Source organism: Ciconia boyciana, chromosome 2 (assembly GCF_034638445.1).
Source record: "Ciconia boyciana chromosome 2, ASM3463844v1, whole genome shotgun sequence".
Lineage (NCBI taxonomy): Eukaryota > Metazoa > Chordata > Aves > Ciconiiformes > Ciconiidae > Ciconia > Ciconia boyciana.
In genome coordinates this window covers 129,314,282-129,330,806 of record NC_132935.1, presented here as the reverse complement: position 1 = coordinate 129,330,806, position 16,525 = coordinate 129,314,282, and the positions used below count along the sequence as shown (strand labels likewise).

Sequence of the window (16,525 nt, the reverse complement as noted above, 5' to 3'; positions counted from 1 at the left end):
TAGTGTTGTAACTAAGGCCTAGAATAAGGATACAATAAACTACTCCGTAGTCACTCATAATTTAGCATGGCTTATTCTAAAAATCTAATGAAGCAGAAAACCTGTGGAAAAAACTACGTCAGGATATATATACACACTGAAAGGGCTAAAGTAGATTCACAGAAGACAGACTTCACAATCCAAATGTTCTTTTTACACAGCTGTGAGCATTTCATTTTTAGAAGCCTCTGAATCCACACAGGCATAGGTGAAACACTCATCATTAACTCTGGTTATCTGCAGAGGTAATTTCTGAGCAAAAATATAAATGAACCAGTGATGCTGTCACCATTGAGAAAAACCTGGAGCGTTGTAACACTACGTAGTGGGAAATGAGCCTTCATACAGCCAATGACATGAATAGGGAGGGAGCTGCATAACCACAAGCTGCTGCCATGCCAATCCCGAGAGCACAGTCGTGGGTGATTCTAAGGAAAAAGAGTAGGAAGAGTAGGAGCAACAGCTCCATCCCCTCCTCACCTGCCTATCCTCTGGCATCTTCAGAGACCGGAGTGATGGGGATACAACATGCCAAAGCAGAACTCAATGAGAGCTGGATAGCTTATGTTCTTTGGCAAGCCAAAAAATTTGATAAAAGTACTTCTACTCAGTCTCTTTAAAACCATGCCTCCTAAAATCATAATAAAACAATCTATGATGAGTAAGAAAAACGTACAAGTATGCTTTACAAGAAACCTATCCATTTAATCAGACTTGGAAAGTCTGGGTTTCATTTTTTGCTCTGTGCCAGACATCCTCTGTGCCTGAGGCAAGTCACATTGCTATTGTATGTACTGGTTCTTCCTCCATACAGTGACCACGATGAGACTTCATGAGGTATCAGGAGAATGCACACACTAAAGCTTATGAGGCAATCAGACAGAACAGTGATGAGCATCCCAGAAAAGCCCATATAAGTGTGTCCTCAATATTAATTCATTTTCACTAATGACGCAATGTGCAGTACCTCTCAGTAAAAGTTGTCAAACTATCAAAGGACATGAACAGTTCACTTTGAAATAAAAATACATAAATGTAGAAACAACTGCAATACATAAACATGAAAAAAATTTTCTCCCATTTGTTTGGTGCTCTCAATAACTGCAGTGCATCCCAATTAGTGTAACAAAAAACCATAAGAATCCACGAGCACAGGAGATAAGCACTAAGAAAAGTCTGCAAAGCCAAAATTTCTCAGCTCCCACATTGCCTACAAAAGCACAATCCTGTCCAACCACCTATTCCAAACCTCCACCTTTTTCCAAGTTTGAGTTCACTTGCAGCAAGTTTTTAAAAACAACAAATTCACATTACTCTGGGCTGAACATGCTGAACTGCACTTAGAGGTCTTACATCAAGCGACGTACCAGAAGCCCTGTCTCACACAGTGAGAGATGTACTGCTTTGGCTTCTCCTTTGACCTGACTCGCAAAACAAGAGAAGTAGCAGCACACTGCAGGGCGAAAGCACAGAGGCTCTACCTGGCATCCTGCCAGCTAGCTATAACAGATTTTGGTACCGTGTTGTTTTATATATAGCAAGAAGCAGGTCCCAGCCTTCTGCTCAAGCTTCAGATTTCCAAATGGTGTGAGGAGTAATTGCTTGTAGAACAGGCTAATTTTGAAGTGAAAGAGGGCACAGGCGATGGTGTGAGCAATACTGGCAGAGATGCTTGATGTCAGTCAGAAAGGAAAGAAATGGAATATCTGTGGATTGTCATGTGAATTAAAGCAAGACTATAAGACTATTTCAGATTTAAAAAAAAAAAAGGTAAAAACTGCTTCAGTGTCTCCCACTATCCTGTTTCCACCCACATGGGTGCACCTGTAAGTATTTGTAACCACATAAGAATTATTTAAGGTAAGTTAGCAAAACTGAAAACACTAACCTTTCAGAATACTCCTGAGGGAGCACAGGGAGGAGAAGGAAAGGAAGAAAAAAGAGCAGTAAAGTATATAACCTGGCAGACCTGAACTGCTTTACCGTATGAAACCTGGATAAAATGCAAATTAAGGAAACAAAAATCCATATTAGAGTAATCCAAAAAAGAAAAAAAAGGGGAGGGTGTATAAAAGAACCAAAAATCTGAGAACCTACAACTAGCTCTAAGGTTAAAACTTTACAGAAAACTCTCAGTAAGATCTCTGCATGTCAGCATTATGACTGAAGAGAAGGCATTTACTTAAAGAAACTAAAGACATTTTAAAAACTTAACTATTACACACACTAATCAAAAACCATTATGGAGCAATTAACATGTTAACTTGAATAGAAAAAAAAAATCTAAAGAAAAATATTGTGTACTTACTATCATTTAGTGTCGTGAAGTCCAGGAATCGATATTCATAGCAAACATCTATCTTGGTTTCTACCTGGGGCCTCTTCAAAGTTGAATAGATATTACCAGGTCGTTTTTCATCATGCTTCTCTAGTTTGTTCAATCCACAACCCATTTCAGCAGCTCCTGATACAAAAAGGCAGGGAAAGGAAAAAGGGAAAATGCATAAACACCACTCATTTTGGTTTTTTTCTTTCTGGTTTCATGCAACGCAATAGTACATTGCGGTGATTTTTAGCTTTTAAATACAAGCTACCTACAAACTATATGGAATTGTATAATTAAATAAACGCTCTGATAGTAACTGAAGTATATACCACTCATATCAACCCTCAGGCATGCTATTATTTTTTTGGAAAATTGACAGTTTAATGCATGTATTTTGCACCTTTCACATGTATTCAGTAGTATGCTCTGGAAGACACATATTCCATTATAAAAAGTGGCTGAAAATGCAAAATAACTTGCTAATATAAGGGTTGACAGCTTAATAACAATTTCTGCATATGTGGTTACTATGAGAGCAGATAGTATTATCTTTTACACAGATCTTTGTCACACTCAAATTAATATCTAGACTTGTAATTCAATGGAAAAAGCAGGTTTGTTGAGAAGTACCAGCATTTACAAAACTACCTCATTTCCTTTCACCTCATTTTTTTCAGGTAAGCCACAAGAAATAATGGCACTTTATAGAAGCCATCTTCAAACTAGAAGAGGCACATGACCACAGAACTGGACTAGATTAATCTAATTCTCTTTAATAAGCTGCCAGTCCACAACATTTTAAAGGATTACTCCTGACAACCATTTCTGCTACACATTAAATGTTTCTCAATATCCTGCATATTATGGCTCGTCTAAGTATGAAAGAATGGAAGAACTGCTTGGTGAAAATACTCAGATGATCCAAATCCTCTCGTTCTTCTTCAACAACGCTGGTCAGACTGAGGCAAATTATTTCAACCAGCAGTGAGTATGAGAAGATAAAACAGACACACCAGCTAGGCACCTGAGGTTTTTCATTACAACCCACCCAACATTCTGCCTCCGCCTATACGGAGAAACTCATACTTTGGGGATGGGGAGAGAAATGCAGAATAAACACCCAGTGACAAAGAGGGGCTCCTGCAGGCCACCCCGGACACCTCGCAGCATGGGATCCAGTCAGTGTAAACGCGCTGCATGAAGCATCACAAAGATCGGTGTTCTAGCCTCCCTGCAACGTCCGACAGATAGCAACAAGCACCTAAAGAACTTCTGTCACAGACTAGGTCTGCCTTTACCTTGACAATTAAAAAACCTGAAGTGGAGAATGAAAAACTAGTTCAGGTTCCCTGTCTCCAAAGATGTGCTTGTAAGCTTATGCCACAACTCCATCCCCCAAATGGTTAGAAAGTCAGTCAAATTTCCAGCCCCAACGTATTTGGAATCTACTTGTATAAGTTTATTTATACTTATATTGTGCTTTAACTTTTATAATTTTTGTCCCTCCCTCATATTTCCTTGTGAAATCATTTTTATAAATAGTTACCAAATCCCTTCCCATATTTTGCTAGGATAAATGTACTCAAGCCCTTTCCTGCCACTTACAAGACAGGATCTCTGCTCCATCACCCCACTCACTCTCATTTGCATCATTCCTGTTTTCATTTCTCTACGTGAACGCAGGTGACCATATGCTCAAAATGAGATCTTAACAAGGCCTCTTAAAATAACATTGATGCTTCCCCATCTCTACTGCAAATAACATGCCTACTGCACCCAAAATCATCAGTCACAGCTGAATCACATTCACAGTTTACCATCAGCTTCCCAGTAGCCAAAGAACCTATTTCTCTTTATTTTTATCCAGTGCAGCTGAGGCGTTTCCAACTCATCCCCCATAACTTTGCTCTATTCCTTTGCATTTCTACTACTCAGTAATAATCTCATCCCACTCTCCCGCATCCCTGGAAGAGCTGGAAGTCTTTTCAGGCTAAGCAATGCTGCCCACCTTCGTATCATCTGCAGAGTCTGTAAGTGCACACCTACATCTTATTGCAAAGTCACTAATACATACATCAAAATCGGATTGACCAACACATCAAACCTTAAAAAAACCCATAGTAAATATTTGTTCACACAGAAACTGGAAGCAGAAAAAACATCTGCTATAAAGACCTGCAGCATCAAGAAAAATGGATGATGTATCATACGTGTTCCTGAACTTTAAATACTTGGGGGATTCATCCAACAGAAAACAACCTTCCCTGCTTATTTTGACAGAAAAGTAGAAACTACTTTATTTTAACAATTTCTATAAATGAAAGCTAGGTTTTGGGATTATTTTTTTTTCTTTTGGCATTTGAGGTTAAAAATCATCAGGATCTTTTTCTGTTCCCAAAATGCTACTTTCTACTTTTCTCTTTTTTTTTTGTAATGACAACTACTACCACTAGGAAAAAAAAAGAAAAAAAGGATTATTCTTTGATATATACAGCAGCTTCTCTCTTTTGCCTGTGCAATATGATTAAGTCTAAAATGTTATTTATTTTAATGTATAAATGTATATTGTATATTAATGTGCCTAACAAGATACTATGAGTATTTCCATAGACTGTAATGGAACACATCTAGCAGTATACTTGTGCTTTAATATATTGTAGAGTGAGGAACTAAGATAGCAGTAAGTGTTAGCAAGTGTATCAAATTTCTTGTTTCAGCAATTGTCCAGTAATTCTTACACATCATAAGTATACAGTATGACATTTCGTAAAGAAAAAAATTCCATTTCAGAGGTCATTAAGCAGCAGTGGACTCTTCAGACAGTGATGGCTGCAGAAGGAGGCCTTGGGGACTCAGTATTTCACATCACAGAGAGTTTTGCATTCTTTCCTAAATTGGGGTGAAAGTGCTAGAAAATACAAGCCTGCTCTTCCAGCAGCAGCCACAGACATTCTCCTGTGCTTCTCTAGCAAACATCTCCTCAGCCCCTTTGAGAAAACCGATCCACCCTCATTGCCCATGCGAGTAGTGATCTCTGCAAACAGTGCCAACCCACAAATCATTCAGCATGGAGATACCTGCCCACTTGGGACTGGACTGAAAACATACATTTTTTGTATTAATTCACTGAGTGACTGCTTACCAGAAGACTGATTTTCACCCTCCTGCTGCTTGGCTAAAACTTCAATTAGTGTCCTTGAGGATAAATACTTCCCCACATTTCGTTAAGTATAGACAATTATATTTATGTTACTAAAGCATATATATGAAAAAGGATGTTTTCACTTGAATAAAAATGAGGTAACAGTAGAAAAAATAAGTTTCACAACATCACAATCTTTTCCACAGTAATTAGGATGCAAGTGCTGCAGCAGTAGAAAATAAATCTTAAGAAATAAAGCTCCTACTTTAATACAGGAGTTTAAGTATTAAAAAAAATCCAGAGATGAATGAATGCTTAAAGTTTTCTCAAAAATATTGATGATGATGTGTGTATGACAAGTAATCACTGAATCACCAAATTCTGCTCAATGTTATCCCACAAACTTGCTACTGGGACAGCTTGCTTTATGACCTTCCAAAGACTTTTAACATTAGTTATTACCCTCTTCCTTTCTTTCCTTTGCAGCAAAGTTAGTGCTGTTCAGAGTTCAGAGTCTTTCCATCCTCGTCTGAAAACATCTCCTTGCTTTTCAGTTACAAATCTAGTTGTCAACAGGACATTATTCACCTTCTTAATTTTCTACATTGAAGTTATCAGAGTGCTGTAAGAAATATTCATCATTGATGCATTCAAAGTAATCTAAACCCACTTCAATCCCCCTTTTCAACAGGTATATTGTTTTGCTATAAAGGATGTTTAAGGTTCCTGTACTACATATATTTATTCTGGCTTTCTATACCCACATGTGAATTCTACTCTTTTTATTCAGTATAAAACCAAAATATTATCACTAATACTCACTTTTTAGTAAATTAAAAAACAGTTCTTCAAAAACACTGCAAAATTTTCAAATATTTTTTGCTCTGCAGCAGGTTCTAAGACAAGCTTTTCCTTTTTCATTAATGTAAAAATTAATTATCAACTCACTAGTTCCAACTTACAAGAAATACCTTGAGTGAGAGAAAAAGTAACATCTAATGAAGACCTAAAATTTAGATTTAGCTATGGGTTCTTACAGCTACACATGCTGGAAAAACTCATTCTGTCCGCAAACTCACTTAGATTGCGAATTAATCTTACGTGTGCTCTATGATCTTGATACTCTCTAAAATTGTTCTTGTGTTCAGCCATGTGATGATAAAACTAGAACTGAAACCCAGATCTAACAATAGATTTTTTTTTTTTTTAGTCTATATCTTCCTTTAATTTTGCAAAACATCAAAAATGGAAGATGTGATGAGTTGCAGATCAGCAGCAAAGCCTACAATCAATTAATTCCTAAGTTTGTCTTGTGAATGACAGCAAAGGCCCCCACTGCTTAGGAAATGACCAGCTTTCTTCTGCAAACTGAGTTCAAAAATTTAACCCAGGTTCTGTACATCCCAAGCAAACGCCCAACTTGTAAGCCACAGAATAAGCCTCTTGCAGCCACCTCCTCCTCCCCATTACTGTCCTTCGCCATGTATTTTAAGAGTAGAGGAGCTCTGGGGATCATCTGGAGGAACATGAGAGGAACCCACCCCAGCACGGCAAATGGCCTGCCCATGAACTCTCCTTCCTGATGCAAGCTTCACTGAAACCAGTACCATCCTTTGCCATGGAAAACAAAAAAAAAAAATCACAACAAATTGTACTCAGCGAGAGAAAAAAACAGCATTTCCATTCTTAAGCACCTCCATGATCCATGAAAACGAGTGTATCTTGACTAAAATACACGAATTTTTATAGCTCTTTTAGAGATCTGCCAAGTTTTCAACAGAGCATCTCTGAACCTAAGCTTTGTTAAAATACTCTCTGCAGCTTGGGTTTGCTTTCTCACTTTACTAGCTTGTGTTCAAAATAGATGAAATACAACAAGTTCAGAATTAGCAAAGAACAACAAGCATAAAAGGATATCATGTAGGTAACAACTTATTTTCTTGATAATAGCAGCTCAGGCCCCAGAATTACTTTTCAGTAAGGAAAGGGTAAAAAGAAGAGAAGAAAAAGAACCTGCCTTCTATCTGATGTTTTGTTTGGGGCTTTTTTCGGAACAAATGGAGCTAATTTTCTGATTTATCGCCCCTTCCTTTCATGGAACTCCGTAACAATTTATCTCCAAGGAATAATAACCAAAATTACACTGAAACATAACAGAACCACATGGCTAATGGAAGCTTGACTAGATTACCAGACTAAGTAATTTAAGGGATGTTTATCAACTAAGTATATATTGGCTAAACAGCTTATTTCATTACCGAAAGCATTGTGTCAATGACTACTTACAGGGATAATCTGAAAAGACTTCCTAAACAATTCTTTCAAATACACATAGTATTGGAGTCAACTGCTAAGCATATAGCATTAGACTGAATATTCAAATATCATCTAATACACATGTAAGTGCAATACACTACCACCTGAAATAGAAACAAGGTAATTCTAATATTTATAATGGCATCCAAAGAAAACGTGCTGTACAGGCAGATTACGCTACCATCAGCTTGTTTTTAAGCACATTCAGTGAGAGCAAGCTTGCTTGCATTAACACATTTAAAATGTTTATTGTCCAGAACTAGTGACCTCATTTTGTAAGCTTTATCATGAATTAATTTATTTTTTAGAACACATATCATAAGTTACTGTTAAAGTTCCTTTCACAAAATTATGGAATACGGTGTTCTTACTGGTGAGTGCAGCCGTGAAACAAGATAACTGCAATGTATTAATAGGTTTTCTCTCTTCATTTTGGTTAAGTCCTTTCATCCTCGTTCTTCCTTCCATGGGTAATACTTAGCTACCTCACAGGGATGCTAGAAGGCTTTTACAAATAATTACAGGACTTCACATTTGTTGTGCAGTAATGAGACGCACTTATTTTCTTAGACTCTCACTCCTGCAAACCTAACCTTTCCATTTTCAAAATAATAAGCACTTCATGCTCAGCTCAGTTCACTTGCTGGCATGTGGTCACTTAATTCTTGCATCCTTCCCAGTCTACAAAACACCAGAGTGTTTAGTTCCCCATTCAGCTCTAAACAAACCCTGAGAGAGCTTGCAAATTATGGCTGAGTCCCTTTCCTAGCATAGTTAAAGCAATGAAGCAGAAGAGGAATAACAAGGCAAAAAAACCATCAGGCAGAGAAACATAACCAAAGCAGAGGATTAAAAACACCAGACCTGACAAACTGGGTGTACAGGTAAACAAAGAAAGGAGAATAATATGCTAGGATGATCCTTTATAGGTTCCCAGAATAGAGCCATGCTCCTGACATATCCCCATTTTTCCCACCCTGGCTTACCACTGCAAAGGCTTCTTGTGAGATTACGTTATTAAGAGGCAAATTCCTTACCAAGAGATACCTACTTGACCTTTTTTCAAGAGTATTACCATATAGGTAACTACATAAGCATATATTCAATAAATACCACTATAATTTTGTGGGGAGGGATCAGTTGTTTAAGTAACTAATGTTCACCATGTAATTTGAAAGATTCTGAATGACTTATTTTGAAAATACAAAGAACAATTACCATAAATCAGTCCTATCTATTGCTGGATGTACCAACTGACCAATTTTTTCACCACATACTTAACAATTTGACTATCAGGATTTTAGACTTGCAGCTGATAACTAAATTTCTGCTTATAGAAAGGTTGGTGAAAGAATAATCCCAGACTTATTCTTTATGATTGATTTTATTTAAATTAAACGGTACAGCAACCCAAGTAAATCTGCGATTAAGGTTTTCAATTTCAAAAGGCAAATCTCAGAAACTAAGGGAACTCATTAGTGAGATGAACAGGAATGAAAAGTTGGAGGACATGAGCACAGGGGAGGTCTGGAACATGTTTAAACTACAATATGAATATCTGCAGAATTTGTAACCCAAGGAATTGACAAGAGAATTCATAAGAAGGTTTCCAGACCCAGCGAGATGAATTACCTAATAAAGAAGGAAAGGTAGAATAAGCAGAGAGCTTTCAAGGGGCAGGAAAAAAAGCCCAGCAGAGGAAACTACAGTCTCGGATCAAGAAACACAGCATAAAGTGAAATGTGCCAGAAGTCAAGCCCAGTTAGAGATGCCAAAGATACCACAACTAAACAGAAGCAGAATGCAAATCAGGAGGACTAATTTGGACTCATACCAAGAACTCTGGAAGACCCGTCATGATGAACTGCAGGTCCAATTGCTAGAATCAAAAAACAAACTATTGCACCGGGTTTGGTACCATCTCCCCGAGAGACAAGAAAATGTACTGCCTACATGAAAAAGAGGAAAACATAATTTGGCCAATTAAGACAATTGCTAGTCTAGCCTCAAGAGTTTGCTAAGCTTTAGGAAGAAAACAAAATAATACATGGATAAATATTATATGGATTCAGTAAAGTTAGAACAGAGAACCCTGATAGGTCTTATTCACAAGTCACAAAGAAAGCGCAGCCCTAACATGCAGCACGTCAAATAACATGCCACAGTGATAACGCGATTTCAACAAAATATTATTAGGTGCTATTGTTTTTATTATGGTGTTCACAACACTAGTCTTGGGCTCAACACTGCTGCCCCGCATAACACAACCTTACTTTCCTCCGCACTGTCTCTCGGCTTGCAGGTCAGCAGGCTACCTCTGCAGGCTCTCTGCCCATAACCAAGGGCTGCCACCAGCTGCGCTTAACCCTCTCTAGGGAAACAATGCTGGTTTGCACGTGTGTGCACGTGAGCGAGAGGGTGGGAGGAAGAAAAGCAAACAGGATCAGAGAGAACTGGTAGAGGATAAGGCAAGTGGTGTGCTGGTGTTGGGGAGCAATCTGAGGAACAGTAGGTTGGTGAGAGACCCTTGCTCCTTACCCCACCCACATCAACCTATAACACTCATCCAAGAGATTTAATACTTAGTAATACCATGATACTGTCTTTCAATACAGCAAAAGATTCAGATGGTATCACACATTTCTACAAAATACTCTTAGGCAGGGTATTTCTGATCAAGATAAGGAAGTGTTAGTATCACTGGACAAAGTACCGGTAAAATTTCTTCTCCAATACCATGGCTGCAAATGTTCAAGCAAGATGCCTCCACGTGAAGACAGGAGACTACTGAAATGCTAAGAAGGACTACAGAACTACTCTCAAGAACTTAAGGGGAAACTATAGAAGCTAATATTTATTGTCTAGCAAATTAAAGACTGAATGGACCAGCAGAAGCATACACAGGAACATTACATAGGAATCCAACTTTCCTTAAGTTAATCCCACACCACTCTGAACCCACAGAAAACAGACATGAAAAACAGATGCATATTGCAACGTATGCCCTGTAGCTTCAAGGACAGTGAGTAAAACCATGGCAAAACACAAAGCTAGACAGACCTGACAGTCCTATGTTTACTGTCTTTTGCTAGTTTGCCATGGAGTAAAACCCTGGCCAACCAATTTGGGGTAAAAGGTAAAGTGGACCATTGGAGCCAGGTGTGAAGCTGTGGGATCTCACATGAAGTTGGAGGACAGAATAATGGTAATGTGATTTTTTTAAATTATTTTTAAAAAAACAAAATGCAGATTTCATTGATTTTGATTTTTATTCTTCGAAAGGCTTTGGCTTCAGCTTTTCAACCACAGATTCTAGGGCCACTTCATTATACCCAGTATGGTATCTGTGTTTCTCAGTACCACAGCTCAGAACTCCCCTAGGTATTTAATCACAACTGTATGTACTCATTTCATGCTACATTCTCGCCCTCAGACCAGGGGAATGCCAGCATTCAAGTGGTGGAAAGCCCCTTGTCTAATGTAACTAACTTGAGGTTAAGTTAGATTCCTGAAATAACCCTACATTCTAAGACTATTTTTTTTCTTAGAAAAACAGAAATTAAATACACAATGTGACCACCAGTATTGTGAAAAAGAGGGTTATTGCCAGTAACTTGTCATTCAATACCAGAAGCTGAAATAGATTGGATTCATTAAAAATAAAACATAAAAGCAGATGTACAAAAAGATTTCTCCTTGTAAACTGAAGGTCAGCTATGTCTTGACAATGTTAGTTATCCTATTTATTTTTACGGAAATAAAAATAGAAGCAGTATACAATCATACCGTAGCTTCCAAACTTTGTCTGAAAACGTTAAAGAACGTTTTGTCAGGTATAGTTAAATTTGTATTATTTTACATCCAACAATCACTTTAGCACAACAGCCACCCCTACCAAGACCACAAGACGACTCCAGCACTGCTCCCTGTGCTGCCACACAGCAGCCCCTGCCTCAGCTTGTTCCCCTGGTCCCAGCTGGCAGCGCTCCGGCGTGGAGCACACTCAGTCGTAATGGAGAACAAATGTCTCCCATTAATTATTTGACCAAGTTGGAAGTACCACAGAAGAGCTCTAAAAGTCCATCCAACTAAATTCCCCTTTTCCAGAAATACACAGGCTGTGAGAAGTAGTTGCTCTGACAGGAATTTAGATAAACAAGAGAGGAGAGAGATGGTATTTCATACTCAGATACGCAACTACTGACCCATGGTCGCGCTACCTCTCCTTATTTTGTAATAAAAATGTGCTGAAACAGTGTCGCGGAGTTGAAAAGGCAATATTCAGTCCAGCCTTTGAAAATAACTGTAAAATCACAAACCCCAGCTAGCCACACGATGGCACGTCGCGGTACTGCCGCTTCCAGGTGCCCGGCATGTGACAAGCGGCGCCGGGCTGGGCGCGCAGGCAGGCAGGCACCCGCCCCGGCTCCTCTCAGAGCCCTCCTTTCCCGGCTCTGCCTCACCGCGGCGTCGGCTGGACGCGAATAACCGCGCTGGCTGGAAGCGATTTTCAGCAATGCCGCCTCCGGTCCCCGCAAGCGCCCCGGCGGAGACTGGGGGGTCTCCTCACTGTCTGACAGGACGGCGCCGCCCGCCAGCCCCGCCGCCTTCCCGGGCCTAACGGCCAGCGCGGGCGAGCGCGGCGAGCTCCGCACCGGCCCCTCGGCAAACCGCTGGACTGAAGCGGGTGGGACTGCCACCCCCTTCGGAGCAGCGGTTTATCAGCGCTGCACAACCGAAATCCGCTTGGGGAGAGGGCGGAAGGGAGTGCGTCGTTACCCCCCCCCCCCCCGCCCCGCCCCCGTGAAAGCCTCGAGCAGCCCCTCCAAAGCCGGGCACGCCGGCCAGCCCGGGCCCCGCTCCGAACTTCAGGAGCCAGAGGATCAAAACGAGTCAGAGCCCCGGAGCCGCTTTCCCCGCTCTGCCGCACCGACCCTGCCCAGCAGCGACTCTCGACCGGCCCCGGACCCCCCTCCCGCCAAGTTTGCCCGCCGGGCCGGGCGGGTGCGCGGCGGTACCTGGGACAGGCGGCGGGCGAAGCGCAGCCCGGCGGTGCTGAAGGATGCCCGGCGGGCGGAGACGGCCAGCCCCACTGACAGTGCTTCCTCCTCCTCCTCCTCCGGCTGCCGCCCGTGCCCGCCCGCCGCGCTCCGGGGCCGCTCCCCCCTCGGCTCCGCGACAGGGAGGTGCCGGGGCAGCTCCGCGCCGCCACACGGCCCCGCTGCCCGGCAGAAAGTTTGTGCCGCGCAACCCGGGGGCGGCAGCACGGCGCGGGGAAGCGCCTCCGCGGGGCCGCGCCGGGCAGCTCCGCTCCGCGCCGAGCCCGGCCAGTCCGGGGCCGCGGCCACTTCCTCTTCCTCCGAGCTGCGGGGCCGAGCCCCGCGCCCAGCGAGAGCCGCGGCGAGGCAGGGAGAGGGGCAGCGGCCCTTCCCGCCTACGCTACCGACACGGCCCGAAGGGGGATTGCTCCGCCCGCCGGCCAGGGCTGGAAGTCCCTCACGCATTGCCCGCCCCAGCCCCCACCCCGCCCCGCGCACACCCCTGGCCCCGGCGCTCCCCCGGGCTGCAGCTTTGCTCCCTTCCCCTCCGCCCGAGAGGACTCTACCGTCGAGCCAGACCTGGGCTCACCGCAGTAGAACCGTCCTCCTTATACCCAGAGCCTGAACCTCTCAGTGTGCCTGTCTTCTCATCCCCCCTTACATGATGGCAAGCTCTCCCTTGTTCAGGCTGCCTCAGTCCCAGCTTCAGCTGCCTCAGCCTCTCGTGGCAGGACACGTACTCCAGCCCTGGCCTTGATGGCCCTCCACTGAGTTTGTTCCAGCTTGTCAACAACTTTTTTGTCACAGGGTGGGGGGATGACACACCTGGACACAGTTTGTGGTGTACAGGAGCCCTAATGAGTGCTAAATAGAAGAGGATAATCACTTCTTCCATGCTGCAGGCTTGCTGTTATCTTTGATGGCTATGGTCAGCTTGCTGTGTACCACCAGCCCTGCAGCCTCTGCAACAGAGCTGCTACCCAGACAGGCAGTCACCAATCTGGATCCGTGGAAGAGGCAGGATGTTTGTCCTTATTAGATTTCAAAAAGTTTGTACTGGCCTGTTCCTTAAGCCTATCCAGGTCCTTCTGGACAGCAGCCCAGCCCTGAAGCTTGTCAGCTGCATGCCCAGTATGGGGTCATGTGCAAACATGGCAACAGCAGATCCTGTCATCTCCTCCAGGTCCTTGAAACAGATGTTAAATACAATAGGTCTCCACTTGCTACTGCCCTCCAGGCAAAGTGCAACCCCTTAAACTGCAACTGTCTGAGCCCAACCACACAAAGAGCTTTTTACCCATCTAGCTGTCCACCCTCCCAGGCTACAGAATCCTAAGCACATACAAAAATAGCACAGGAGCCAGTGCCAAGCACCTCACTAAAGTTGCCGTGGCATCCACTACCATCCCCATGCCTACAGATGCAGCCATTTTATCACAGAAGGCAAACAGTTGGTGAGGCATGATGGCACCCTTTCTAGACACATGAAATACACAAAAGTCAGTCTGTTCCAAGGAGATGCAATGATTTTCCCAGGGATTGATTTCCTCATGGTTCCCCAAATTGTCCTTCTGGCCTTTTTGGAAAATGGGTGCAACATTTGCCTTGCTTTAGTTGTTGTGGACCCTCCTGACCCCACTCTAAGAAGTACAGCGAACAGCTGCTCTCAAGGCATCAGCCAGCTCTCCTCAGCACCCTCAGACACAGTCCAGCCAGTCTCAGATTTGTACAAGTCAAGTCCTCAAAAGGAATCCCTGTCTTGATCCTCACCCATTTCTGGTAGTTCTTCACTTGCTTGAACCTTGCCTCTAAGCACACAGGTCAGGAAGACTGAGGCAAAGGCAGCACTAAGTATGTCGGCCTTACCTATGCTCACATGCAACAACAGGCCTACGTGTTCCTTGTGCAGCCTCTTAACTGTTAACATAGCTTTTGAGAGCAATGTGAGATTCACAAGCCCTTATATCCATCAACACCATCGCTACGTGCCTTGGCAACATTTCCAGTAACTCCTTCACCATAACCTGTTCTTGCTTCCACCATGACAGTTTTGCAAGGAATTTCAGTCAGGTGTGCCCTATTTAGCCTAGCTGGTGTCCCAATTCATCAACTTGTTTTCCTATTTGGATGTGCCACTCTTGCAGAGGGAAAAGGTTCCCCTTAAAGACCTGCCAGCTTCCTATTCCTATGGTCCCTTCACCTTTCAGAGCTCCCTCCCATGGCATCCCATCTACCAGTTCCCCAACTAAGCCAAAGTTTGCTCTCTGAAGTCCAAGGACTTCCTTCCTCACTCCTTTCAGGACCTTGAGCTCCACTGTACAATCATGACTACAGCCAGGGTTGTTATTATCACATTCCTAAACAACTCTTGTTAGTGGACATCCATTTGTGCAACAACCCTGGTTGGCCCATTCAGTATCTCTACCAAGAAAGCTTCCTGAAATGTGCTGGATTGCTTGCATCACACCATGTCACCCTTTTAACTCCTCTCCAAGAATCAGGATCTGTGACCCACAGATGTCACTGAGTTACTAATTTAATCAGCCTTCATCATGAGTAGCTGGTCTGTAATCCACCACCATGTCACCCTCAGCAGCCTCTCCTTTGATCCTTACCCTTCTCAAGCAGCCCGTCATCCAGCCAAGAGCTCCATACACTCCAGCTGCTCTTTTTACAGAGGGGGCAACCCTCCGCCCTCATCTTTCCCGTCTCTCCAGAAAAACATGTATCCATCCCACATGTCATGCTTGTGGACCAAGTCTGGAACTTTGCTTGCCACCTTCATTGTAATTGCCCCTATTAGGCCAGAAACCTGTTCAGCAACTCCTAAACCACCCTTGATTAACACTGAAACTGCTTGAAGCTCTTGCACCCAGCAGACAACTATATTTACTACACTTTGTCCACTGAAGAATCTCTCCCTACTGTGTAGGTACATAAACCAAATTAAATTATGTAAAAGCAAACACTACATTAGCACCTCAATTCCTTCCTAACTGCAGAATATTTTTGTATTTAAGGCTGGTATTGTGATGGATGAAATCTATTTGAAAGCACTCCCTCCGCTTTTCCCCTCAAGTGCCATCAGGGAACAAGAAAATGTCCCCAGGGTGGCCTCTGTCCGCATTTAAGTCCTCTTAAAGCACAACTACCAGCCTTAGCTAGTAGTCAGTAGCCAAAAGCATAACATCAAAACGTTGGAAGTGGGGAAATGAAGTTACTTCTTTACCAGTGCTAAAATATGAAGCAATCACCAGCAGTGCATTTTGTGTGGTGACTTCCATCTCCTTTTTCTATTTCCTTTTGTGTGTTTTGGTTTTTTCCTCTCCATTTCTTTTAATTACTTACACAGTTTTTCCTCTTTCCTTGTCCTTCATCATTTTTCCTCCACTCATTAGTTTCTCTGGCTTTCTGACTGTGTGAGAAAGCAGCATGCAGTCACATCAGGGTGCCATGTAATTGAGCTGTTTTTCTGATACTACTGTTAAAGCATATGGGGAAGGATTGCCAAGTGTGTAGGGAAGAAGTGAAAGTGCAGCTTTCCCTGTATTATAAACACATCAGGTCATAGATGACTCCAGAAGGAGCATCCTGGGCACCAGACCTTGCCAACACCATAGGATTTGCAGATCTACACCTCAGGGGTTGAATTGAAAGGATGTC

The 16,525-nt window shown here is 42.7% G+C and overlaps 1 protein-coding gene across 2 annotated transcripts in view; it reads right to left on the bottom strand.

The window, feature by feature from the left end:
- The window catches only part of RFTN1 (raftlin, lipid raft linker 1), a 102,166-nt gene extending 88,916 nt beyond the window's left edge, over positions 1–13,250 (bottom strand). The window contains exons 1-2 of one of the 2 annotated variants that reach the window (XM_072854026.1): positions 12,842–13,250; positions 2,348–2,503 (exon numbers count right to left, since the gene is read on the bottom strand). In XM_072854026.1, coding sequence (XP_072710127.1) covers positions 2,348–2,492 — 145 coding nt within the window. In that variant the 5' untranslated portion in view covers positions 2,493–2,503; positions 12,842–13,250. Of the gene's footprint in view, positions 1–2,347; positions 2,504–12,142; positions 12,276–12,841 lie in introns of those variants that run through there. The other variant, XM_072854025.1, reaches the window with a different exon arrangement.
- Positions 13,251–16,525: the final 3,275 nt, after the last annotated feature.